General features: G+C 40.8%; 3 protein-coding genes across 3 annotated transcripts in view; 1 reads left to right on the top strand and 2 right to left on the bottom strand.

Moving 5' to 3' along the window:
- LOC138948939 ((3R)-3-hydroxyacyl-CoA dehydrogenase-like) overlaps nucleotides 1–2,251 on the bottom strand; it is a 32,074-nt gene extending 29,823 nt beyond the window's left edge. The window contains exon 1 of the mRNA XM_070320605.1: nucleotides 2,138–2,251. Coding sequence (XP_070176706.1) covers nucleotides 2,138–2,177 — 40 coding nt within the window. The 5' untranslated portion in view covers nucleotides 2,178–2,251. The remainder of the gene's footprint in view (nucleotides 1–2,137) is intronic.
- A 1,124-nt stretch (nucleotides 2,252–3,375) lies between these two features.
- On the top strand, nucleotides 3,376–8,907 carry LOC138948941 (SNARE-associated protein Snapin-like). Its single transcript, XM_070320606.1, has 4 exons — nucleotides 3,376–3,550; nucleotides 4,535–4,581; nucleotides 5,802–5,920; nucleotides 6,273–8,907. The coding sequence occupies exons 1-4, from the start codon at nucleotides 3,408–3,410 to the stop codon at nucleotides 6,363–6,365; spliced, it is 402 nt and encodes a 133-aa protein (XP_070176707.1). The 5' UTR covers nucleotides 3,376–3,407; the 3' UTR covers nucleotides 6,366–8,907.
- A 431-nt stretch (nucleotides 8,908–9,338) lies between these two features.
- LOC138948942 (neural proliferation differentiation and control protein 1-like) overlaps nucleotides 9,339–24,812 on the bottom strand; it is a 51,192-nt gene continuing 35,718 nt past the window's right edge. Inside the window, exons 5-7 of the mRNA XM_070320607.1 lie at nucleotides 16,438–16,602; nucleotides 15,103–15,202; nucleotides 9,339–13,824 (exon numbers count right to left, since the gene is read on the bottom strand). Of these exons, the coding sequence (XP_070176708.1) occupies nucleotides 13,726–13,824; nucleotides 15,103–15,202; nucleotides 16,438–16,602 (364 nt within the window). The 3' untranslated portion in view covers nucleotides 9,339–13,725. The remainder of the gene's footprint in view (nucleotides 13,825–15,102; nucleotides 15,203–16,437; nucleotides 16,603–24,812) is intronic.

Below are 24,812 nucleotides of genomic sequence, written 5' to 3' on the forward strand. Positions count from 1 at the left end.
CTGGGCAATTCAGGCCGCTTCCTCCCACTCCCAGTGAAAAACTAGCAACAACAATTGTCATTTTACCCAGGTGTGTGCGTGTTTATGTGTAAGGCCAAAAAAAAAAATAGGTGTGGTTACGGTAACATAGCCAAAAAAAATAGGGTAGGAAGGTAGGCAATCACTTTTTTTTTTTTTTACTTTTTTTTCTAATGCGTACAAATTAAACCTACTTGACAGGGAAATAAGTGTGCGACTCGGGCGCTTTCGCTTTCATTGCGTTTTCTGCACTCGTTTACTTGTGTGTGTGGTTTTTGTTTGTTTGACAAATGTAATAAAAAGTTATAGGGTCGGCCCCTAAAAATAGGGTAGGTCGGGTTACCGTAACCACACCTATTTTTTTTTAGGCCTAATCAGCCATCTGCATGACTGAGGTCTTTTACATGCCAATTAAATCTACGACACAGGGGTGGGATATGGGATACCATCTCTGAGTCTCATAAAGTTGACTCATGCCAGTACGTCCCAGTCGATGTAGCTCAGTCGGTAGCGCGCTGGATTTGTATCCAGTTGGCCGCTGTCAGCGTGAGTTCCCCACGTTCGGCAAGAGATTTATTTCTCAGAGTCAACTTTGTGTGCAGACTCACCTCGGTGTCCGAACACCCCCGTGTGTACACGCAAGCACAAGACCAAGTGCGCACGAAAAAGATCCTGTAATCCATGTCAGAGTTCGGTGGGTTATAGAAACACGAAAATACCCAGCATGCTTCCTCCGAAAACGGCGTATGGCTGCCTAAATGGCGGGGTAAAAAACGGTCATACACGTAAAATTCCACTCGTGCAAAAAACACGAGTGTACGTGGGAGTTTCAGCCCACGAACGCAGAAGAAGAAGAAGAAGAAGAAGAAGAAGAAGAAGAAGAAGAAGAAGAAGAAGAAGAACCCATCACCTGAGGTTCACAAGTCAAGTGCTTTATCAACTGAGCTACCAGCCACCCCTCTCCCTCCCATACATAATTATGTATTTAATATTTTCGGTAATTTTGTAATTTGAGTATGTATGATATATTTCATTATTATGTTCACAGAGAATTTCCTCAAAGTCAAAGAAGTTCAGTTTCTTATTATATCCCTGGAAGTTAAATTACTCCAGCAGTATATAGTCTCTTACATTCTGATAAGGCCTAAAAAAAAATAGGTGTGGTTACGATAACCCGACCTACCCTATTTTTAGGGGCCGACCCTATAACTTTTTATTACATTTGTAAAAAAAAACACCAAAAAAAACACAAGAAAACAAGTGCAGAAAACGCAATGAAAGCGAAAGCGCTCGAGTCGCACACTTATTTCCCTGTCAAGTAGGTTTAATTTGTACACATTAGAAAAAAAGTTTTAACAAAAAAAGTGATTGCCTACCTTTCTACCCTATTTTTTGGGGCTATGTTACCGTAACCACACCTATTTTTTTTTTTTTGTGGTCTAAGGCAGGTTAGTTTTCTGTCTCTGGTCTTTCTACTATAGAAGTCAGCATGAGAGGCACATTTGTTTTATAACTTTAAACTTTAACAAGAAGTTGAGTTATAATATATACCCAAAACAAACGGTATATATTACCTATTTGGCTGAAAACAAATAAATGATTTCTATTCATTTGTCATTCTTTGCGTTTGTATAAACAGCACTCTCAAGTCAGATTTACAAAAACAAGTCTGTCTTCAATAATACACGCGAGACTAGCTGTTACGTGTTTTACTGCTGATAAATAGCAAGTTACATTACTTGAACTTTGATCCTTGACATTTTCAGGTTCAGTTGATGTTTCACTTTCAGTGTATGCACAGTTTTCGTCTATAAACTAAAAGCAAAAGGCAATAAATCTGACAAATTAAAGCCTTCGGACAAATGTGTTGTATTTTTTATTTTTATTTTCCATAATATTAGAGTTGTAGCCCACAAGCACCGATGCAAAAACTGCACGACTACGTTAGTACGTACGGACTAGCTGAACTACAACGATGTCCAAACCCTGTACATACCGTATGGTATACTTCCTATCTCTTCACATGTTCAATGGCTAACAAAAAGTTTTAGCTAGTTTTCTTTGCGTTTACTATGCAATTACCAAAGTTTTATCTATCTGCCAACACAACAAAATTCACCTGTAACAAGTGCAAGCCGACCCGCAAGCAACCCCGCCATGTTGCAGTAGCAGACGACGTTCAGGGGAAACGACTCACGTTGAAATATGTGAACTAGTGGCTGCAGTGGGCTGGGGAACCGACAAGTCGGATACAGAGCCCCCACTTTTCAGCCACACATTATGTATGAAAAAAAAAACACAAAAAACAAAAAATGGGTGAAGAAACAAACAAACAACAGTCGCGTACTACATGTAGTCAAGCTGTGGAACTCACAGAATGAAACTGAACGTAGTCCGCCGCTAGTGCAAAAGGCAGTGAAAGTGACGAGCCTGTCACTGTCAGTCATAGCGGTTGTGCTGTGCTTCATAGCACGCTTTTCTGTACCTCTCTTCGTTTTAACTTTCTGAGCGTGTTTTTAATCCAAACATATCATATCTATATTCTTTTTTGAATCAGGAACCGACAAGGAATAAGATGAAATAGTTTTTAAAACGATTTCGGAAATTTAATTTTAATCATAATTTTTATATTTTTAATTTTCAGAGCTTGTTTTTAATCCGAATATAACATATTTATATGTTTTTGGAATCAGAACATGATGAAGAATAAAATAAAAGTAATTTTGTATCGTTTTATAAAAAATAATTTTAATTACAATGTTCAGATTTTTAATGACAAAAGTCATTAATTAATTTGTAAGCCTCCATGCTGAAATGCAATACCGATCAATACCGAAGTCCGGCCTTCGTCGAAGATTGCTTGGCCAAAATTTCAATCACACACACACACACACACACACACACACATACACCACGACCCTCGTCTCGATTCTCCCTCTATGTTAAAACATTTAGTCAAAACTTGACTAAATGTAAAAACACAACTAAACTACACATTATGCTATATTGCGACACGTTTTGTATCTTTGTCGTCGGTTACCGATGATTTAAATAAAGACTGTAGTATTGATAGTCAAGCTTTCGTTCATATCAAGCATTCATACTTACTTTCTTGTTAGAGTGTACCTTCACTTTCACGAGGACGAGCCTGATTTCGAAGACGTGGTGTCATAGTATGTAGGCTACCACAATTGGGGTATGCGGCACGGTACCGATTGACTCAAGTGCTCTCTGGCTTGCCGAGAGCGGCGGGTGCTCCGTAACCGACTCGCCGGTTCTCGCGCCTGGTGGGTCCGTAACCGACTCGTCGGTTCTCGAGCCTGGAAGTGGGGGCACCGTAACCGACCAGCCACCAAACCTCCTGCATTGTCTCCCTTGCAGATTTTAAGATGGCGGAAGTCAAAACATTGCCGTCTGCTCGCGGAACAACTGGTCCCGTGAACACAAAAAACAGGGATGCAGTTGCTAGTGGTGTCTTCGAATTGCTGAAACCTGCTGTAGATGAAATAGATGATCGGGTTAAAACTGTGAGGTACTGTATTTTTGTGCTGTTTGACAGACGACATTTCCTTGAATACCGAGTGACGCCCATGCTTTCAGTCTCGTGACATAGATCTTGATCAAGTTGATGATGATAACGTTATAGCTACAATACAAGCCCTTACTATGATGTGTTACGATAGCTGCACATTAGAAGCACTGCCCTGAGATAGCACAACGTCTATCTCCTTGTTTTTTTTTTGTGAAGCCTTCAAAGTTCATTCTTCAGTGAAATTCATGTTGCATTTTTGTTATGCTAAATAGTAAATATTTTGGTGCACAATGTATCTCTCTTTGAGTCTTTTGGCAATGTCGAACACATGCGGATATAGGTCAGCTAGCCTTGTTTATCCCACCTAAACTCCATACTGACTGTTCACACTACCCTCCTAAGTACAGACTGTAGACTTTATCCTTGTAAATTCGTAGCTCACAATTCAGTGGCATTGTTGACTCTTTTTTAATTTTTTTTTATTTATACAAGTCACTCATATAAAATTTGTATCACGCATCACAGCTATTAATTCTTATGAAATTTATTAACGGATTGAGCCCCAAAATGAAGCATGATTAAATTATTTGATCATCTGATTGAGGAAAATAGCGGCCACGGTTGTCTCCCTTTGCAAAAAATGGTATATATTTAATGTAATAGCATAGTTGTCTCCCTTCCTGGTTGCGCCACCATTCCTTATAGTTCTAAAACCCATGCATGTAAAAGAACGCTTCCGTTCATTTCCCAACTTGAATGATTACTTTCAACGATTTTGCAAATGCTGCAGTGCAAAATCAGAGCCTTGCCCTTGGAATGTTAGATTGCAGCAGAAAAACATCCCTGAATTTACAATGCTTAAAAAACCATAACCGTCATTTCTTGTTCTTTTTTGGTTGAGGGTCCATAGTCTCGGCTTTATGGATATGGCGATATTTCAGTTATGAATGATTCACGGGGTGGCATAATTTTTGTTCATTTCAGAGAGAGTCAGATTGAACTGAGACAACAAATTGACAGTCTATGCGACGGTAAGTATAAGTTGCAATACAATTAATGAATGCTCAAGAGAAAAGGGCTGGATGGACTTGGTGGCCGAGTGGTAACGCACTTGCACTCGGAAGCGAGAGGTTGCGAGTTCGACCCTGGGTCAGGGCGTTAGCAATTTTCTCCCCCCTTTCCTAACCTAGGTGGTGGGTTCAAGTGCTAGTCTTTCGGATGAGACGATAAACCGAGGTCCCTTCGTGTACACTACATTGGGGTATGCACGTTAAAGATCCCACGATTGACAAAAGGGTCTTTCCTGGCAAAATTGTATAGGCGTAGATAAAAATGACCACCAAAATACCCGTGTGACCTGGAATAATAGGCCGTGAAAGGTGGATGCAGCGCCTATAGGCTGTTGATCTACTGGCCAATGTGAATGCGTGATATATTGTGTAAAAAATTCCATCTCACACGGCATTAACAGGTAATATGCGCCTTGAGTCGCCTTGTGTGGTGAGATACGTGCGCGATATAAATCCTCGTAAATAAAATAAAATAAATTTGATGATGTGATTGCAAATAAAGGTTTGATTTTTCAAGGGTGGAAGCATGCATTTCTTCTGTATAAACATCCCAAAATACTTTTTTTTTTTTTTGGGGGGGGGGGGGGGGGAGGGTTGGTGTCATGTATAATGAAAATGTTATAGATTATGTACACCCTACCAGCAGAGCATATTAGGGCATGTGATATTGGGGCGACCCACGCTTCAGAACAGGATTCATATTTGTCAATAGACGTTTTCAAGTACCACGCTGCTGATCGACTTTAACCTGCCATCAGGACGAACAGCTAACTCTGATGTGTATGTTATGCAGTGTGCACTCAATATGTTACCCTTTTCTTTCAAAACTATGGAGATTGGAGCCATGTTTCACCACTGATTGCTTGCTCATCATGCACTGACGTTGTTTGCTAAGCACATGTGTTTTCCTAAACTCATTTGCCCTCAAGCCAAACGTGTTTTACCTCAATCAATGCACGCACGTTGTGAGCCATCACTACGGGCCAGCGATCATTGCCTCAACAAATCCGGATCTCTGATGAGTATTTGTTCAAACGAAAAGGGTATAATGTTGAGCGCATCCTGCATAACAGAATTTGCATTTGTTACAGTGAATGAGTATAGGTTATAATTCTTACACCCATAACACATACATGTACAATGAGCTAATATTGGTGGTTGACTCCTGTTTGTTTTCTTAGACCTGAAGAAGATAGCAGAGAGTGAGGCTGTACCGGTGGAGCTAGAACCTTATGTTAAAAAGTTGAACAACTCTCGACGGAGAGTCATGCTTGTCAACAGCATTCTGCAGAACGTACAGGTACAGATTTGTTTATTGAACTTTACATCAAATTTGATTGTGTGAGTGTGCGTACATGTGTATGTGTGTGCATGCACAGGTGTGTCTTCATGTATGCATGTGTATGTGTGCGCATGTGTGTATGTGCACGTACAGGTATGTATGAATGTGCATCTGTATGTAAGAATGAAAGGAAAAAAATGTTTGTACCTCTATGTGTGTGTGTGTGTGTGCGCATGTGCGTGTGTCTAACAATTGTTTTGCCTCATGTAATACTCAGAACAAAACTGCTGTATAATCAACAAGGCAGACCTGATAAAGCATAAAGTATACAATGAATGTGTGTAACCCACTTTTCTTTGTGTACCCACAGGAACGCCTTCACAAACTGCAGAACAATGTGTCCAAGGAATCGGCACGCCGCAAGACCATGCTTGACCCACCCTCTCCAGCACAGACCAAGTGATGGAACCCCTCTCTGCATACTCACACGTTCCCATTAGGTTTCAGAGTGTTTATTTGAAGAACAGATGGATAATGTAGTTTTTCTAACACAGGCTATGTTAAGTGCAATACAATGTCACATAACAGATACCATGCATAGAGTTAATGGATGCTTTGTGTTTGGCTACGGCACTTATAGTTGGTTATTTTTTGTTTGTTTATTTGTTGATATTTTCCAGCGTGGGAGTAAGATTGATTCAAATATTCGTCAAATTTATTTATTTATTTACTAGTTGCTAATTGAATATTTTCAGAGATATCATTTCATTATTTATGTGGCCTGAAATAGGAAGATTGAAGAATTACTGTCTTTTACACTGCCTGCTCTGTAGCTTCATCTAATTTTAATGACTATAGTTGAAAGATAATGCTCGGTGTTAGCCAGGCAGATTTGAAACCATGATTAAATTAATGTCATGGGTTGTAGTTGTTCAATTTGGGCAAATTTCTGTTTCTGTGTGACTAGTTGATTTATGTTCTTGTTAAATCATTGGGCATTCACTCATTCATTCATTGATTCAATGATTGATTCATATACGCTTTCCTTCCTTCATTTACTGATTTACTTTCAGTCATTCTTTCCATCATGGTTTTGTTTACATTGTCGAATGATCAGTTCTCTTCTCTTTTTTCCTTATTGATTCAACTGTCCTAAAATGTGGATTAATACTTGAATACATTATTCAAGCATTGTCATTAGAACTTAATTTTTGTTGAATTATGCAAGCATTTTTCGGAAATTGTTTTTGTACTTTGTTTAGTTTTGTAGTTGTTAGAACTCTTTCTGCCTGTATGTTCTGCTGGTCAAAAGCTTTCAGTACATCTGGCTGTTTTCTTTAACCTTCACCGGATCAAGCTTTGGACTACACAGTCCGGATGATGTGGGTCATGTACAACCCATACTGTCCAAAGAAGGATTCAACGTAAAAAAAGTATTGGTCATACACGACCCACGCCATCCGAATAGGAATAAACGTTTTGCCGCCTCTTTGCAGAGTATGGGTCGTACATGATCCACGCCATCCGAATAAGGATAAACAACTTAAAATTCCTTACCTGATTCCATATGGGTCGTGGGACGACCCACATCGTCCGGACTGTGTAGTTCAAATTACGTCATCGTTTATTTGTTTGTTTACAAAGATAATCTTTCAAAAGTTGGGCAATAGGATGGTCGTATGGTGATTGGAGATTAATACATGAAGTCTCAATTAAAAACTCCAAATAGTTTCAGAGATAAAGACGATTTTGTGAGGCTTTGGGTTGTCCATGACCCACGAAGCACGGTGAAGGTTAAGGTTCATTGTCCTGTTCTTTATTTGGAAAAAAAAAATTGAAGCAGGGGGAAATTTGAATGGTTGATGTTGAGTATTGCAGAAGGAATCGGAGGGAGTACCTACTGATCAAGCAACGTTTTACGGTGTGACAATTTACGCAGGTTTGTAACGAACAATGACATGTACATTTGTATTAAGAGAGAGAGAGGAGATATGTGTGTGTCTGTCTGCTGGTGTGTGTGTGGGTGCGTGAAGAGAGAGAAAGTATGATCGATCTTTCTTGGCTGTGATTTGAGGGAGATTTAACTTGCATGTGTATTGATTTATGTGATCACATGAGGCATCAGGGATTCATTTATTTACCCCATTTTTTCTTCTAATTTTAGTGTTACTGCTATTTTTGTTACAATTGAAAGATAGACGAAAGTCTTACAGGCTTGAGTTTGTTTCTTTTTTGTGTGTTTCTGTTGGGTACCAGTTTGCATAATGCTTTATTTTCTAATATGTGACCCGTTCTCACAAAAGGGGGCCTCAGTCGGAATTTGGATATTTGGAGTTATGCATATCACTGGAAACTGCATTTAATAAGCTTTAATTTGATACCAAAAAGAAGTTTGTGTGAAAAAAATTGCGGAAGTTAAGTAAGTTACAACCGGACCATGTTCAAGGACGCCATTTTGAGAAAATCGCGATTATTTCTTTCCCTAATTATAGTGTTGTGAGCGAATTTGTGTCTTTGAAGACATAATTAACACATTTAAATAATAAAACTCAACAAAATATTTCGGAATATGAAAGATTAGGGTATAAAGAGGTCAGAAATGCAAAAAAATGAAAATCACCCAAGTAGGCCCTCACTGCCTTTCCCAGCCGATAGCTCGGAACGGCTCGCTGCGACTTAGGCCCCCGTTTGTGAGAACGGATCACATATAAGTTCTGTACGAGGTATTTGAACAGTTAGAATGGCAAAGCTGAGACCACTAAATTTTAGGTACATGTACATTCCTTGGTACTGTGGTTATTACCCTGTGGGTACTTGCTTATATGATGTTAGTTTGCATGTTTTGTGTATTACAGTGTAAGACGGGTGAAAATGATTGAAAAGCTTGACCTTTTTGCGGGGGTTTACATAGACCGATTTAATTTCTAGGCAAGATACATAATTTACTGTTGTGTTTGCTGTTGCTGCATGTTGCTTTGAGTGATTAAATCAAAAGAAAACCTTTAGTGAACTGTTCCCTTTCCTGTGCACAAACATGATTTGATTTCTAACAATAGCTGTGTGTGAAATCCTGTTGTGTGTGAGTGTGTGTGTGTGTTTTGTTGTTGTGTGTGTAAGCTAATGCAGCTTTGGCCTTCGTGTCTTGTCACTGACTGCGGAACATTTGTTTTGTCTGAAGATCTCACATGAGTAAAAATTCTTCTGAAATAGTTCTTCGAGCTACACGTTCAGCAAGATGGTAGACAAGTGTTTTGCCAATACAATGTCTTCTTCCCAAAGTTAATTTTCTGTGTGGTTGAAACAAACAAAAAGTTTTCATCTGTGGTGACACAATCAATTCCAGCACACATGGTTATCATTAGTTTAACTCTGTCTCTCTCTCTGAAACAGACTCGCACACAACTTGCAGACCAAACAATCCACTCAAAACTACAAGTGTGACTGCACTACTGAAGGTTTATTTGCTATTGTTGAATATAACGATACAGAGAACAGATGCAACAGATACCAGATGTTCACTCAAATTTAGGACTTGCTTCGCAAAATAACAGATCTTGGACAGTTTTCAAAATGATTTTCTTCTGAAATGCTGTCAAACTTAGTTTAGGTTTTAAAAATTCAGAAATGAGCTTTTGGGTGGTAAAACACACAGTTAACAGATCTTTATTCCAAAGGTACACACAGGGGGTCACGGTACAAAAACAAAGTCTATTACGCACTAAACTGAAACTGTGAAGTCAAAATCAGTGAAGATATAGAGTATATATACTTGAGATTAACACACTCACAAGAAATTATAAATTTAAGAATGTGATACGAGATGATGTTTAAATCATATCTTCCAAGAAACCAGCGAAACAGCCATTCCATGTTCTTCCTCCCCATAATTTTCAAGCTGCTTTTAAGATAAGCGAACACCTAAAATACACCAGGAAAGAACTTTTAACAGACTGAATATTTGTACATGTATGAGATGTTCCCCAGTGTCTGTGCATCTCTTCAGAGTGCAGAACAATTTTACAGATTTTGTTTGTCCTTTTAGAGCCATAAAACTATCTACATAGACCAAGCCCCGACCAAACCAGAGTGCTCGACAAACAGGACCCCAGAGAGAAACAAATATTTCATGTTGTACAGTATTTGTGACCATACTTAATGCACACTATTTACATATCAGCTGTATCCTCTGTTCTGCTTTCATTTTTGATACTGAGCAATGCTGAATCTTAAACAGCCCTTCTTTCTAAAAAAATTAAAAACCAAAAAAATCACGGTCATCCTTGTAAGAAACGCAACACTCCTAAAACTTATAGTGTCTTTCAAAAGTCGAACTTCAAGAAACAGCAGAACAGGATAGCATATTGGTAAAACATACTTGCGCACTGAAAAGTTCAAACTTACACTTCCTGTGTCTGAAGCATGAGATGTTCAGAAACGGGAAAGAAGTTTACCTATCAGAAGTCTTTGCGTTTTTTACAACTTATTCTTTCTTTTTCTTTCCATCACAGAAATCTTCTACCTACTTAAAAAAGTTTTCCGACATTGAAACTAAAATTACAACAGCCTGGAAGCAACATTAGCAAACTGCCCTAGTATTATTTAAATAAAGGTTACTTTCCACAACCATTTCATGTTCGAGTGAGCAAATTTTTCTTTTAGTACACAGGGATAAACATTTCATGCAACTATGTAGAGAGAAAATTGTTGCAATTTCCTCTCCCAACTCAAACTATTAACAGAGAGCCTGCCAAATATTTTGGCGTTTTTTAAAAATGTTTGCCATTCTAATGATCGTTTCCATGATTATTATTCATATACTACACTATTTACACAGTAATTTCATAAATATCCTTGTTAGACCAATTCAGTAAAAGTGGACCACCACCACATCAAAGACAAATAAGTGCCTTAATTGTTTTTTCATATTGGACAAAAAATAGATTTTATGACTTTATAAATGCATCATGCGTAAAAGTTACATAACTTCACACCATTGTGGTCCCTCAGTGTTATTTACCTTAAAACAAAGACACAACCACGCGCTCAATAAATATGAAAGAATGAGAGAGAAAAAAAATTCCTGAAAAATAAATGCATGTTACAATTAAGAATAATTATGCTGAAAAGAAGAAACACAATAGAGGAATGGCGCATGATATGAAAACTGTGGAATGAAACAAAGTGTTTCATGACAACCCAAAAGGAACACACATAATATTAATACAATCAATCTGTTGCTGTAAATTTAGCTGTGAGACTTATCATTCCAAATGCAAGTACATGTACCAGGTTTTGCTTCATTATGCAAATAGCTGACCTTTATTTGTAGTACAGAATAACTTGTTACAAATGACAAAACAAGAAGAAGTTCTAATCACAACAGAAAGTCACACAGACGGTATAAATGTAACAAAATATTACAGGTCTTGATTGTGCCTTTCCCCCACTATCGGTTCACAAATCAATTGCACGCGCCTTAAAATATTGCAAATTAAGTTCATGATTTAGATAAAAATGTCACTGACGTGAGACAAACCTCTGCCTAATTCAATTCTTTACTTCGTACAACAATGCGCTTGAGATCCAATACATTTCTCTAAAAATCAAAAGTGCGTTTGGATGAACATCCACTGGAGATCAAAGTGGAATGTGAGTATAATTTCTTGGTATATTAAAGGCATATTAACTCGATGAATATACACGCTAATTGCTTTACCAACAGCTGGAGACATGCTAAATTAAGTTCCCTGCAAAATATTGTGGTCTAGGACCCCTTAAATGTTGAGATATTTGAATTTTTATTTTGATCTAGATCGTCCTATTTATAGATTTGCCAACAGAGGGAACGTTGACGCAAGGGAAATAACTCCGCGTCTTTGTTGACATCCTCACTTTTTCAGAGGCTAGAACAAGCTGTAATGCATGTATATGGTCCGCGCATTGCGACATATCGTCATTATATGGCCTTATGATGCATTTGACATCGATTGTGGGCAAACTACACTTTGTAAACACGGGAGCGCGTACATATGCCTTTAAGCTGGAATGATACTATCATTTTCCTGGCGCCACTTTTACCCCAAACTTGAGTAAGCGTTGCGCAAAAGTAATAACATTGGCTCGTTTAAGCTTTCAGCAAAATCACTGAAGACTATCTTAAAATGTTGACTGCCAACTCCAATGGTGACAGAAATGCACACCATGAATGCACAACCATGAAACCAGTCGCAGACTGCCACGCATTAAACATCAAACAATAGCAACTTGAAGCATGCTGAGTAGTTTGAATTTCAAATGTTCGTACTGAGTAAACCTCATCTCCTCCATTGCTGGACACTTTGACATTCGTTCTGCAACCGTTCTAATCAGCAAGGCTGAGATGAAAGTAGGTTGCAACCGAGTGCCAAAGAGCACGGGTGAGTTTGGGCTAAATTAATAACCCTTCAAAAATCTGCTATGTTGCATGACAGGAAAACACAGAAGTCAGACCTTGTCGCAGACAGCTGTTGAAAATCTTACAGGTGTCTCGGCCACTGGGCGAAACGAGCTGTAAATAACTCAAGGGAGACAACCTCTATAGAGCTGCTGCGACATGGGGAACAACTGCGTCACCCCCGCCATGCAGGTACGACAAAAATTACAAGCATTCAAGACTGCACGCATGTTCAGTCTGCGACACCTGGTAAAGAGAAAAAGAGAGAGAGAGAAGTCTGCATTTCTGCCACCATTGGTAACCAGCAGACTTGATTTGTGGAGCTACCTCCATGGAGCCAGCGTATTTCACTAGGACATTGAAGCGAATGATCTTGTTTGGGAGAAAACCTGTCAATAAAGTCTCATGTCAAATATTTTTTTTTCTTCTTCTTCTCCTGCTTTATCTGTTTATCATTGTTATTGCTTTTGTCTGTAAGTCTCTCTATTTCTGCACTGCACTATTTTCAGTCCTTACATTTCACCCACCAGACCTCATCAGCATATTTCATAGCCTCAAAATCATGGACACACCAAGCTTCTATGTTTTTAACGACAAAAACTCTCTTCATGTGATCTGAATCAGGAACATAACGGTTCTCATTCTCAAACCCCCTTCTTAGAAACAGCAGAGCAGCTCAACATTTAAAAAAAGTAAAAAAAGTAAATCGATATCTTATATTTTTTTCCACAGTGCTTATTCTTCACTAAATATCTTCAATTGATTTACGAAGTAATATATTACATCTCTGATTATACTTAATCATAACAACGGATATTTTTTTCAACAGATATTCATTTCATCAGCAACAAATATTTGTTTAAATCCCTTTAAAAGCTGAATTTGGTTAGAAATCGCCCTTCAGCTGTCATGTAAAACAAATCACATACCAGAAAATAGGCATCAACAAATCATAACCATTAAGAGCAGTAACTCAAAAAACATACTGATAAATGAGAATGGAAAATCAAAAACGAGGTGAAACCCAACTGCCCAATGAACAAGGTACAGTTATTATTATAAATGTATACTTTTTTCCACTTTGCAGGATATTATGAGAACGATAACATTACCGGACCAATGAATCACAGTCACAAAATGCACAATAATTGCACAAGACAAAAAAACAAAAACAAAAAGTGGGGGTGGGAAATCGACACAAGGGAGGGGGGACGCGGTGGCAGCGACACCACATTGACAAACGAAACAAAATAGGGGTAGACGTTAAATCAACGAAAACAGGGGGAGACGACTGTCGACTGTCGCGAAGTTGAAAGGCCTCCACTTGATGACTGTGCGAGGCGAAGATGCGGGTGAGGGTGACGGTTGAGGTTGACGTTAACACTGTTGTCTAGTGGTCACCCGGTTGATCCTGACTGTCGTCGTTGGCCGGTGTTGACGGTGTATCGTCCCCGCGGAAAAGAGGATTCTTCACCTCCATTTCCCCTGTCTGTCGACAGAACAGTTGGGTCACATTTTAATTCAATCATTGTGCTTTGCTGACACATGAGGCGTACCTTTTTCAAGACACACGAAACAAACTGACCAAAACTGACCTAATGACTGAAGTGAACAGATGAATGAATGAAGAATGAATGAATGAATGAATGAATGAATGAATGAATGAATGATGAATGAATGAATGAATGAATGAATGAATGAATGAATGAATGAATGAATGAATGATCAAAGGTGGGAGAAATCTGTTTAATTTCACATGTAATAATCATATACAATTTTAAATAATCAATCAATGAACAAATGGGGAAAAAATCTGCTATGTCAAATTTCACATGGATACATTGATATTTTCATAAACCAGGAACAATATTTGTAACAGAGGAGCTCTTGTATGCTAGAACTGCCTGTAAAATTCAGCAAATGCAAAATGAAAGAAGGGACATAAATGTATAGAAATAAACAAGACAGATGTGCAGTTGTGTCCCTTCGCACAAGACACCGTGAGCAATAGCCTCGGCAAGGCCAGCACTCTTAGACAGTGAAATATCCACACAGGCAAACACAAACACACACACACAGGCAAACACACACGCACACACTCACGCGCACACACCCCCACAAAAGCCCAGGACACTCATAGACAGTGTAATCTCCACTTCACTACAAAGCTGGACACAGAGAGACAGACAGACAAACACACAGACAGACACACACACGCACATGCACACACACAAACATGCATGCACACACACACACAAACACACACAAAACACTTATGGGAGCAAGCCCAGGACACTCATAGACAGTGTAATCTCCACTTCATCACACACACACACACGAACACACACACACACACACACACACACTTACGGGAGCAAGCCCAGGACACTCATAGACAGTGTAATCTCCACTTCATCACACACACACACACGAACACACACACACACACACACACACACGCACACACACGCACACACACACACTTACGGGAGCAAGCCCAGGACACTCATAGACAGTGTAATCTCCACTTCATCACACACACACACACGAACACACACACACACACGCACACACACACACACGCACACACACACACGCACACACACACACTTACGGGAGCAAGCCCAGGACACTCATAGACAGTGTAATCTCCACTTCATCACACACACACACACGAACACACACACACACACATGCACACACACACACACACACGAACACACACACACACACACGCACACACACACACGCACACACACACACTTACGGGAGCAAGCCCAGGACACTCATAGACAGTGTAATCTCCCTCCACGTTATCCTCTTCTGACTCGTCGTCCGAAGCGTCATGCTTCATGTCCCCGTTAGCCCTGTCCCACAGTAAGAGTCACACGTTACTTTCTTTTCACACCATCAACATCTACTAGTGCACATACTGCAGCGCTTAAAAAATATGTACGTAGCACAGTGGTACGCTCCATTTTAAGACATCCAAAAATTAGGTCTTTAAAGGGAGGGAGTATCAAAACAAAGGTAAATTTACAGAGATTAAGTACAGAAAAAGAAAAAGAAAAAAAACGGAAACCCGAAGTTAACTTAAAAGTTGGCAAGTCTTAAACGGGGTGAGGGGGGAGGGGGGAGGAGTCTTAAAATAGGGTTCCACTGTACTCGTTTTAACATCATAAACATCTCGGGATGTACATGTTGAAGCTGTGTAGACTTAAAGAGTTATCAGGGTTGGTGCTAGGAGTTATTTTCTTCCGCAAATTTGACGCAATTATGACCACAAAAGCTTTGGCAATTTTTGAACATTTTTCTTTTTAGTGAGTCTCTGAGGTCAACTTAATTCCCCCACCATTAAAAATGTCAGCAATGTTGCCCAAAACTACAGCAAAGTTTTGGGTAAATTGAAATAAGTTTAAACTGTTGACGCCAAACGACAACCCTATTTTTTATCATGTGCATAGCATTGATTCACCTGTTAAAAAATATGTAAGCAGTAATGTATATTTTTGTGCCTGCATCCTTGAATATATTCAAGTTGGACATAGTAATTTCACTCAAATGACGGCATGACCGAAATTTCTTGTGAGAGCAAATTCTTTGCACATTACCATTGACAGTGTTTGTCCCAGGCCTCAGTCTTTGGTCATCGATGCATACTTTTTTGATCTGACGCATTGTTCTGACCCTGGCGAATAGTTTTGACATGTAGAAAGTCCTATTCAGGACATTTGGACCTAAACATATACAGGTCCAAGTAACCTATTGTCCTCTGAGTCTGGGAACATTACACAGCATTAATACATGGGTGGGATTCTTCCTGTATATGCCGGAAATCCTGATTCGATTATGGCCTTTTTTTCTCTCTCTCTTTTTTTGTGTGTGGTTCGGTTGAGGTTCGGGATTCATGACATTTTTCAGTCCCACCCATGTTAATATATAAAAAAAGACTTATTTAATCTGTTGCCTATTGGTCACCAGTCCATGAAAAGGTGGCTGATGTTAACTTAACAAAATACTCTCTCTCCCTCTTTCTCTCCGAGGTAACCACAAATCCCTTTTCTCCCAAGCTTCTTGTAAGCAATGGCAATGCAAAACTCACTTTTCCATGGCAATCATTTGCTGCTTTTGATGCTGGTAATGGTACATCTGAGCGCTCTGGGCCAGCTTGCGATCCCCGGGGGAAGGGAGGCGATCCTTGGTAGGACCAGTAACTCCGTAGGCCGGGTATTCCACATTGCTAGCCGCCTTGGCTCGTGTATTGTACCTGCAGCAGACAAAAATAGCATCACATTAGTTTCACGTCAGTTAGCCAGATTATAAAATAATATTCCCCTCCCCTGGCCTTCCCCCTTCCATCATTTTCTGACCAACTTGCTTCCGTCCTGATAATTGGTGCAGTGAGTTGAAATCGACACTTTCTTAAGTCATTGTCTCCCAGGTACGGATATATCCCTACCCACTCATATGGCTCCATCTGACCAGGTACGGATATATCCGCTCAGACTGTTAGCTTCAGTCGCTTCCTGTAACGTCGATCTAACACCTGCATTCCAGCGTGTTGATACACAGTTACTACACAGATAATACTATTCAGAGTGACCTGCCGCAGCACAGCTGGTCTCAGCTAAAAAAAAAACTTGGTCAACATAGGTGGGGTAGAAAGTGTTAAACAATAACCCTATCCTTTCCTGCCTGCCTGTGGACCTATTACATTGTGCAGTGGGTTACGTTGGCCACTTTATTAAACAATATCTTCCTACCCTCTTTATTAACACACATGTAGGTTTTCAATTGATATTTTTGCAAAGTATCTGCACAACCATGTGTGCCTCTGTGAGTGTGTTCGTGTCTGCTTTCATGGGGTGCCTGTATCCTCAGGAATTTGAGGATTTCTTCTATCTCTCTTTTTCTGACACCGTTGATTTAACGTCATTTTCACAGGACAGTTTTTTTTCTTTCAGTTATAAGTTGTAGTAGTTTGACTTTATTGTTTTAGGACAAGTAGAGCTCGTTCACCAGTAGCAAAGACTCACTCAGTCCGTCAGTGTGCCTGAGTGTGGGTGATATAGGGGGGGGGGGGGGGGGGACTCGTTCATGAGAGGGACTGCTGTAACAGCAAAACTAGTGTGAAACATAAGTAATCAATTTATCCACTTTACTATATTCACAACAGGGACCTATCACTCTTCTTTGCATGTTTTTATGCCTACGAATTTTCAAATACTCTGCAATACCTGTAACCCATATTCAACATGTGCCCGTACAATACCGCTTCTTTTATGAAAACATTGCTTCGGCTATGTTTGTTTGTTTGTTCGTTCATGGGGTGAAACTCCCACAGCTTTTAAGTGTATGACCGTTTTTACCCTGCCATTTAGGCAGCCATAGTACGCCGCTTTCGGAGGAAGCATGCTGGGTATTTTCATGTTTCTATAACCCACCGAACTCTGACATGGATTACAGGATCTTTTTCGTGCGCACTTGGTCTTGTGCTTGCGTGTACACACGGGGGTGTTCGCGGACACAGAGGAGAGTCTGCACACAAAGTTGACTCTGAGAAATAAATCTCTCGCCGAACGTGGGGACGAACTCACGCTGACAGCGGCCAACTGGATACAAATCCAGCGCGCTACCGACTGAGCTACATCCCCGCCCTTCGGCCATGTTGATTTTAATCAACCAATTTTCTTGTTTACACACCTGCAAGGCGCTCAGGACTAAAGTAGGATTAACGCCATGTAAATATCTTTATTGTCATAAGCATTCGTTGAGAAGCTGTGTCATGCCCTAGGAGTGAATGTCAATCATCTCAAACACAGTCTACACAGAGGAAATGGGCTTTATTATTAACAGTTCGCTTACAGAGAAAGAATGGTGAGAGAGAGAGAGAGAGAGAGAGAGAGAGAGAGAGAGAGAGAGAGAGAGAGAGAGAGAGAGAGACAGAGACAGAGAGACAGAGAGAGACAGAGAGAGAGAGAGACAGAGAGAGACAGAGAGGAGAACCGACAGGTAGGCAGGCAGAGACCGACAGATGGTGACAGAGAGAGACCAGATCAGAGAAAAAACTGGTGGTGGTGGCGGTGGTGGTGGTGGGGGGGGGGGGGGGTTGTGGGGTGGGGCGGAGACAGACAAGACAAGTCAGCCACAGGTTATCAATAAGTTACTCTATAACCCTTCCATTAGTGCAAGTATTGATTTCCTTCTATCATAAATGAGCTACAAGGTATGTGTGTACCCGACACAAAAAGATATGTACACAGATGTGATGGCCTGTCAATGAACGGGAAAGTCAGTCATGCATAAAGCTAACTGCAAGTCTCCTCTATGCGTAAATCTGTATTCTAAGTGCATGCTCTCTGGTTTTTCATCAAATGTGATGTGTCTGCATACCTACGAAAGTGTGCTTGCAAACTTGTGATATGTAAGTGCGTTTGTTTGTGTGCTTGTAGCAGGTGTTTCTGGGCAAGCAATAAATATCAACATCCCAAGCTTCGACATCTTTGTTATTGTTAGTACACTGGTATGTTAATGCATGTAAGCATGTGTGTGATCAGTAAGATACATACTCTGAAATCTGTTCATAAGTGCAAATATTGATTTTGTTCCATCTTAGGCCAGTATGCATATATGCATTCACACATGGATGCAGACACACATGTACACACACGCACGCACAGACACAGACACACACACAACCTTCAAAACCTCTCAGTCAGCAAAAAGATCCGCTTAGTTGACAAATTGAGCCCAAGGTTAACTTCACAAAGTCTTTTTGCCAAAAATTCACTGCCAAAGCTTCGTGATGTGAGCTTCTTGAAGTAGACTTTGCGAAGTCAACTTCACCCAACTAATATGTGACCCTCCACCACGTAATGAGTCGCATGTCACCTTTGCATGATTTTTATATTTTTACATTTTCATAACGATATTTTTATGCTCTATTCAGTGGTGAAAACCGTTTTAGAAAAGAGCAAAAACTCTTTGAGTTATAAGCATGTGACTAAGGTGACCCACACACTGTTACCAGACACTCCCCGGGCTTATATTAAGCCTAGCGCAGAACCGCGCGAGGTGACATGCGACTCATTTCGTGGTGGAGGGTCACATATGAGGCTTTAAATCTACACATGTATACACACATCTACCTAAATCTCCATCCTAACTGCCCATGTCTTAGTGGTTTAGGATGAACTAGTTTACCACAGAGATGACAGACAACACATTCCCTACACACACAATTAGCACAGCTGTGTAACACACAGACCCGAGATCAATACAAAGGCGGATGGTGGGTGGACATTTATTAATACTTCATTAATTGCCTACCTAGGTCACGCGTACTGTGCAATAGAGATGTGATCCGGATCGTATGTATGACTAAAGGGGTGGGAGAGAAGGAGGTGGTGGGGTGGGAGTCAATGGGCAGAAACTGGGGGGGGGGGGGGGAGGAGGAGGGGGGGGGGGAGGAGGGGGGGGGGGATAGGGTGGGCAAGGGGTCTGTGAAGACACTGACCGAAATATTGGACAAAAGAGAAGGTAAGACATGCTGAGTGTGTGAAAAAAGTAGAAGAAATAATTGAACTTGTCTGTGAGATATCGCTTGGTGTGCCAAACTGAAAAGAGAAACTAGCTTGGCCGGAAAATATGTTGCTTATTGTTAAATCCATGAGAAAAATTAGCCTGGTAATAAGATATGTTTAGTGTGAAGCCGACAAGAGAACTTAAACCTGGCTACAGGCATGTGAAGCTGATAGGAGATTATTAACTTGACACAAAGAAATGCTGAAAGTGTGAAACTGATGAGAGAAATAAACCTGGTCAGGAGACTTGCTGAGTGTGTCAAACTGATGAGAGAAATAAAGCTGGCCAGGAGACTTGCTGAGTGTGTCAAACTGATGAGAGAAATAAAGCTGGCCAGGAGACTTGCTGAGTGTGTCAAACTGATGAGAGAAATAAAGCTGGCCAGGAGACTTGCTGAGTGTGTCAAACTGATGAGAGAAATAAAGCTGACCAGGAGACTTGCTGAGTGTGTCAAACTGATGAGAGAAATAAACCTGGCCAGGACACTTGCTGAGTGTGTCAAACTGATGAGAGAAATAAAGCTGGCCAGGAGACTTGCTGAGTGTGTCAAACTGATGAGAGAAATAAAGCTGGCCAGGAGACTTGCTGAAAGTGTGAAACTGATGAGAGAAATAAACCTGGTCAGGAGACTTGCTGAGTGTGTCAAACTGATGAGAGAAATAAAGCTGGCCAGGAGACTTGCTGAGTGTGTCAAACTGATGAGAGAAATAAAGCTGGCCAGGAGACTTGCTGAGTGTGTCAAACTGATGAGAGAAATAAAGCTGGCCAGGAGACTTGCTGAGTGTGTCAAACTGATGAGAGAAATAAAGCTGGCCAGGAGACTTGCTGAGTGTGTCAAACTGATGAGAGAAATAAAGCTGGCCAGGAGACTTGCTGAGTGTGTCAAACTGATGAGAGAAATAAAGCTGGCCAGGAGACTTGCTGAGTGTGTCAAACTGACAATCTGAGCAATTACCTCGGCTAACACTGAAAGACATCCTGGGTGCATGAAACTCAAGATAAAATGAACTTGACATCGGGCATGCTCGAAGTAAGAAAATGACAAGTGAAACTAGGGGTGGGTGTCCGGGGGCATGCCCCTCCCCCGGAAATTTTTTGTTCAAGGAAGCAAAATGTTGTAATCTAGGGCCACCTGAGCTCAGAAACTGTCATTTAATCATTTCCCTCTCTTTTTCTTCTTCTTTTTTTCCCTGAAGGGGGGGCCCGGGCCCCCTTTGCCCCCCCCCCCTAAATCCGCCACTGAATAGGCCCTAAGGCGGTGTGTATGGAAAAGATATTAATTTGCCCAAACCCTTTTGATGTCGTTCCGAACTCTCTTGTGCAAATTCATCTAAAATGGTCCATCATCGCTCTCCATACACTAATCTCTCTCTCTCTCTCTCTCTCTCTCTCTCTCTTGCACGCACACACACATACATACATGCATACATACATACATGTATACACACATACATGTATACATGCATACATACACACGCACACACACACATACACACATACACACACACACACACACACACACACACACACACATTCTCCAATCTAAATAACAAACACCTCTCTATCTCAACTGCCTGTTTCCACACATTTGTCCCCAAAGCTTCTCGCACTCACTAACACCACCTCCTTTAGAGTTTCAACACCAAGGACACTTAAATACCATCACAGCATTTCACAACATTTACAAACGAATTGAACAGTCCCGTCTGTTGTTCAAGGTCATTTTAAGGAACAAAAGCAACTTGTGGTGCATAAAAGGTCATCCTTTGTCTTCGCCTTGCATCGCAAATGTCAGCAGTTCTGTATCGTCCCCAGGAGGGCCTAGCTGGCAACCAACTCGGTGCAAGACGAAGACGCTCGAAGACAGAACAAAACAGAACAAGTTTGTTTGTTGGAGCTGTTTCGTTTCACACGTTATTGACAATGCCAGACCTTCTACTCTGTACTACATTTACTCATTACATGTCTGTCTGTCTGTCCGTCTGTGTCTGTCTCTGTTGCTCTCTCTCTCTCTCTCTCTCTCTCTCTCAACTCTCGCTCTCTCTCGCAGTGAACCAGACTTTAAACTCAGGTGGGTGGGTGGGTGGGGGAACTGGGGTGGGGTGTGTGTGTTGATTGTTGGTTTTTCCCTCACGAACTTCAACCTATTTGGCGATTCGATTGGCGATATATATATATACATCACACCAAAGTACGAACAAAGCCTTGGGGTAATCAGGACCAATGTCTCTCAGTGCAAATACAATCAAAACACCACACAGTGCACTTGACAACCGTGCACAGTTCCTGTCCAACAAAACTCGCCTTTTCGTAAGCATTTTGTAAGAATGTGTGTCACAGACTGGAGAGAGAGAGAGAGAGAGAGAGAGAGAGAGAGAGAGAGAGGGGGCAGAGAGAGAGGGGGGGGGGCAGAGAGAGAGAGAGAGAGAGAGAGAGAGAGAGATGGAGGGAGGGAGCGGGGGGCAGAGAGAGAGAGAGAGAGAGAGAGAGAGAGAGAGAGAGAGAGAGATGGGGGAGAGAGCCAGACAGACAGAGAGAGAGGGACAGAACCAGAGAAAGACAGAGCCAAAGAGCGAGACAGACACAAAACAAAAGAGAGCTAAAAAAAAAAATCTATTCCGGCCAAATCAACAGGGCCGAACACTGTACACCCACAGAACAAAAGAAGAACACAGAACAAAAGAAGAACAAAAACAAGGAGCAAAATCAAATAGTCAAGCACCGTTCCCGTGTTATAGAAGATCAATAAACCAACCGACCCCGATGCCATTCGTTCTAATGCAGGGCGTCTGTTTGACAGACAAACGGTGTGTGGGCGGGAGTGTAAAAGTCTGCACACACAGTCTCCGACACCAGGCAAATTGGATTCACAACACTTTCTCCATTCCCTAATGCGTTTTCTATGTTTCGCTAGATCACGAAACCATCTGCGGTAACAGAATTTTGATTTTGCTTAGATTGCTTAAGTTCTGATGTAGCACGCAGTAAGTAATGTGAGAGAGAGAGAGAGAGTGAGAGAGAGAGAGAGAGAGAGAGAGAGAGAGAGAGAGAGAGTGTGTGTGTGTGTGTTCGGGCGCGTGCGTGCGTGCGTGCGTGTGTGTGTGTGTGTAATTTTTAGTGTTAGTGAGTGTGCGTGCGTACGTGCGTGTGTGAGTGCGTGCGTTCACAAAATTAGTCGTTTGCATTCGTGAAAACAATAAACTGACATCATAGAAACCGAACCAAAACAAACCAAAATCCGAAACAGACAGGCCGCTAACGTCAACACCACTCACCCACACAGACAGAAGTTCTCCGGCGATGTCTATCTGACTACGATGATTTGATCACATATACTCCTACATTTAACAACGCCTGATTTTAAAGCATACATGGAACTCTTAATAGCCTTTTTTTGTGGTTTAACATTGAGCTCCACAAAACAACATCCCTCTCACCCTCACCCCAGCCAATTATCTGCTTAACACTTCTCCACCCCCTCTCAATTTAAAGGTGCCTAACTGCTCGCGTAAACGATCACCATGTTAAAGGCATATTCCACTTGGACACATACCAAAACTCTACACCCTCAGGCTCAGTGCTTCCAGCGCACAGTAGGACTTTTAGTCTTTTTATATTTAGTCAAGTTTTGACTAAATATTTTAACATCGAGGGGGAATCGAAACGAGGGTATGGTGTATGTGTGTCTGTCTGTCTGTCTGTGCGTGTGTGTGTGTGTGTGTGTGTGTAGAGCGATTCAGACTAAACTACTGGACCGATCTTTATGAAATTTGACATGAGAGTTCCTGGGTATGAAATCCCCGAACGTTTTTTTCATTTTTTTGATAAATGTCTTTGATGACGTCATATCCGGCTTTTCGTGAAAGTTGAGGCGGCACTGTCACGCCCTCATTTTTCAACCAAATTGGTTGAAATTTTGGTCAAGTAATCTTCGACGAAGCCCGGGGTTCGGTATTGCATTTCAGCTTGGTGGCTTAAAAATTAATTAATGACTTTGGTCATTAAAAATCTGAAAATTGTAAAAAAAAATAAAAATTTATAAAACGATCCAAATTTACGTTTATCTTATTCTCCATCATTTGCTGATTACAAAAACATATAAATATGTTATATTCGGATTAAAAACAAGCTCTGAAAATTAAATATATAAAAATTATTATAAAATTATTTTTTTCGAAATCGTTTTAAAAACACTTTCATCTTATTCCTTGTCGGTTCCTGATTCCAAAAACATATAGATATGATATGTTTGGATTAAAAACACGCTCAGAAAGTTAAAACGAAGAGAGGTACAGAAAAGCGTGCTATCCTTCTCAGCGCAACGAATATCCCGCTCTTCTTGTCAATTCCACAGGCACTGCCTTTGCCACGGGCGGTGGAGTGACGATGCTACGAGTATACGGTCTTGCTGCGTTGCGTTGCGTTCAGTTTCATTCTGTGAGTTCGACAGCTACTTGACTAAATATTGTATTTTCGCCTTACGCGACTTGTTTTAATTTTTTTTTACTGAATGTATTTTGTGGATTGATACAGGAGCCATTCACGAAATAAATTCAACTGACATTTTCATCTCCGCGCAGAGAGCAAGCTGTTCATGTTTGGTATGTGTCCAACTGAGCAAAAGGATGTTCATCAGTGTAAAAGTGCTAGCCAAATAATTATCTCTTCACGCAGAGGGCAGGCGTTTCATCTTAGGTATGTGTCCAACTGAGCAAAAGGATGTTCATCAGTGTAAAAGTGCTAGCCAAATAATTCTCTCTTCACGCAGAGGGCAGGCTTTTTACGTAAGATAATGTGACCAACTGAGTGAAAAGATGCTTTTATCCACTGTAAAGTACAAGCCAAATAATTATCTCTTCACGCAGAGGGCAGGCGTTTCAGGGGCGGATCTGG

The sequence above is a fragment of the Littorina saxatilis genome, linkage group LG15, assembly GCF_037325665.1.
Source record: "Littorina saxatilis isolate snail1 linkage group LG15, US_GU_Lsax_2.0, whole genome shotgun sequence".
Lineage (NCBI taxonomy): Eukaryota > Metazoa > Mollusca > Gastropoda > Littorinimorpha > Littorinidae > Littorina > Littorina saxatilis.

Bases quoted from the DNA above. Each gene is read 5' to 3' on its own strand.
- LOC138948941 (XM_070320606.1), top strand. From the start codon at position 3,408: ATGGCGGAAGTCAAAACATTGCCGTCTGCTCGCGGAACAACTGGTCCC. The intron at 4,582-5,801 runs GTAAGTATAAGT...TTGTTTTCTTAG, and splicing joins AATTGACAGTCTATGCGACG to ACCTGAAGAAGATAGCAGAG. The intron at 5,921-6,272 runs GTACAGATTTGT...GTGTACCCACAG, and splicing joins GCATTCTGCAGAACGTACAG to GAACGCCTTCACAAACTGCA.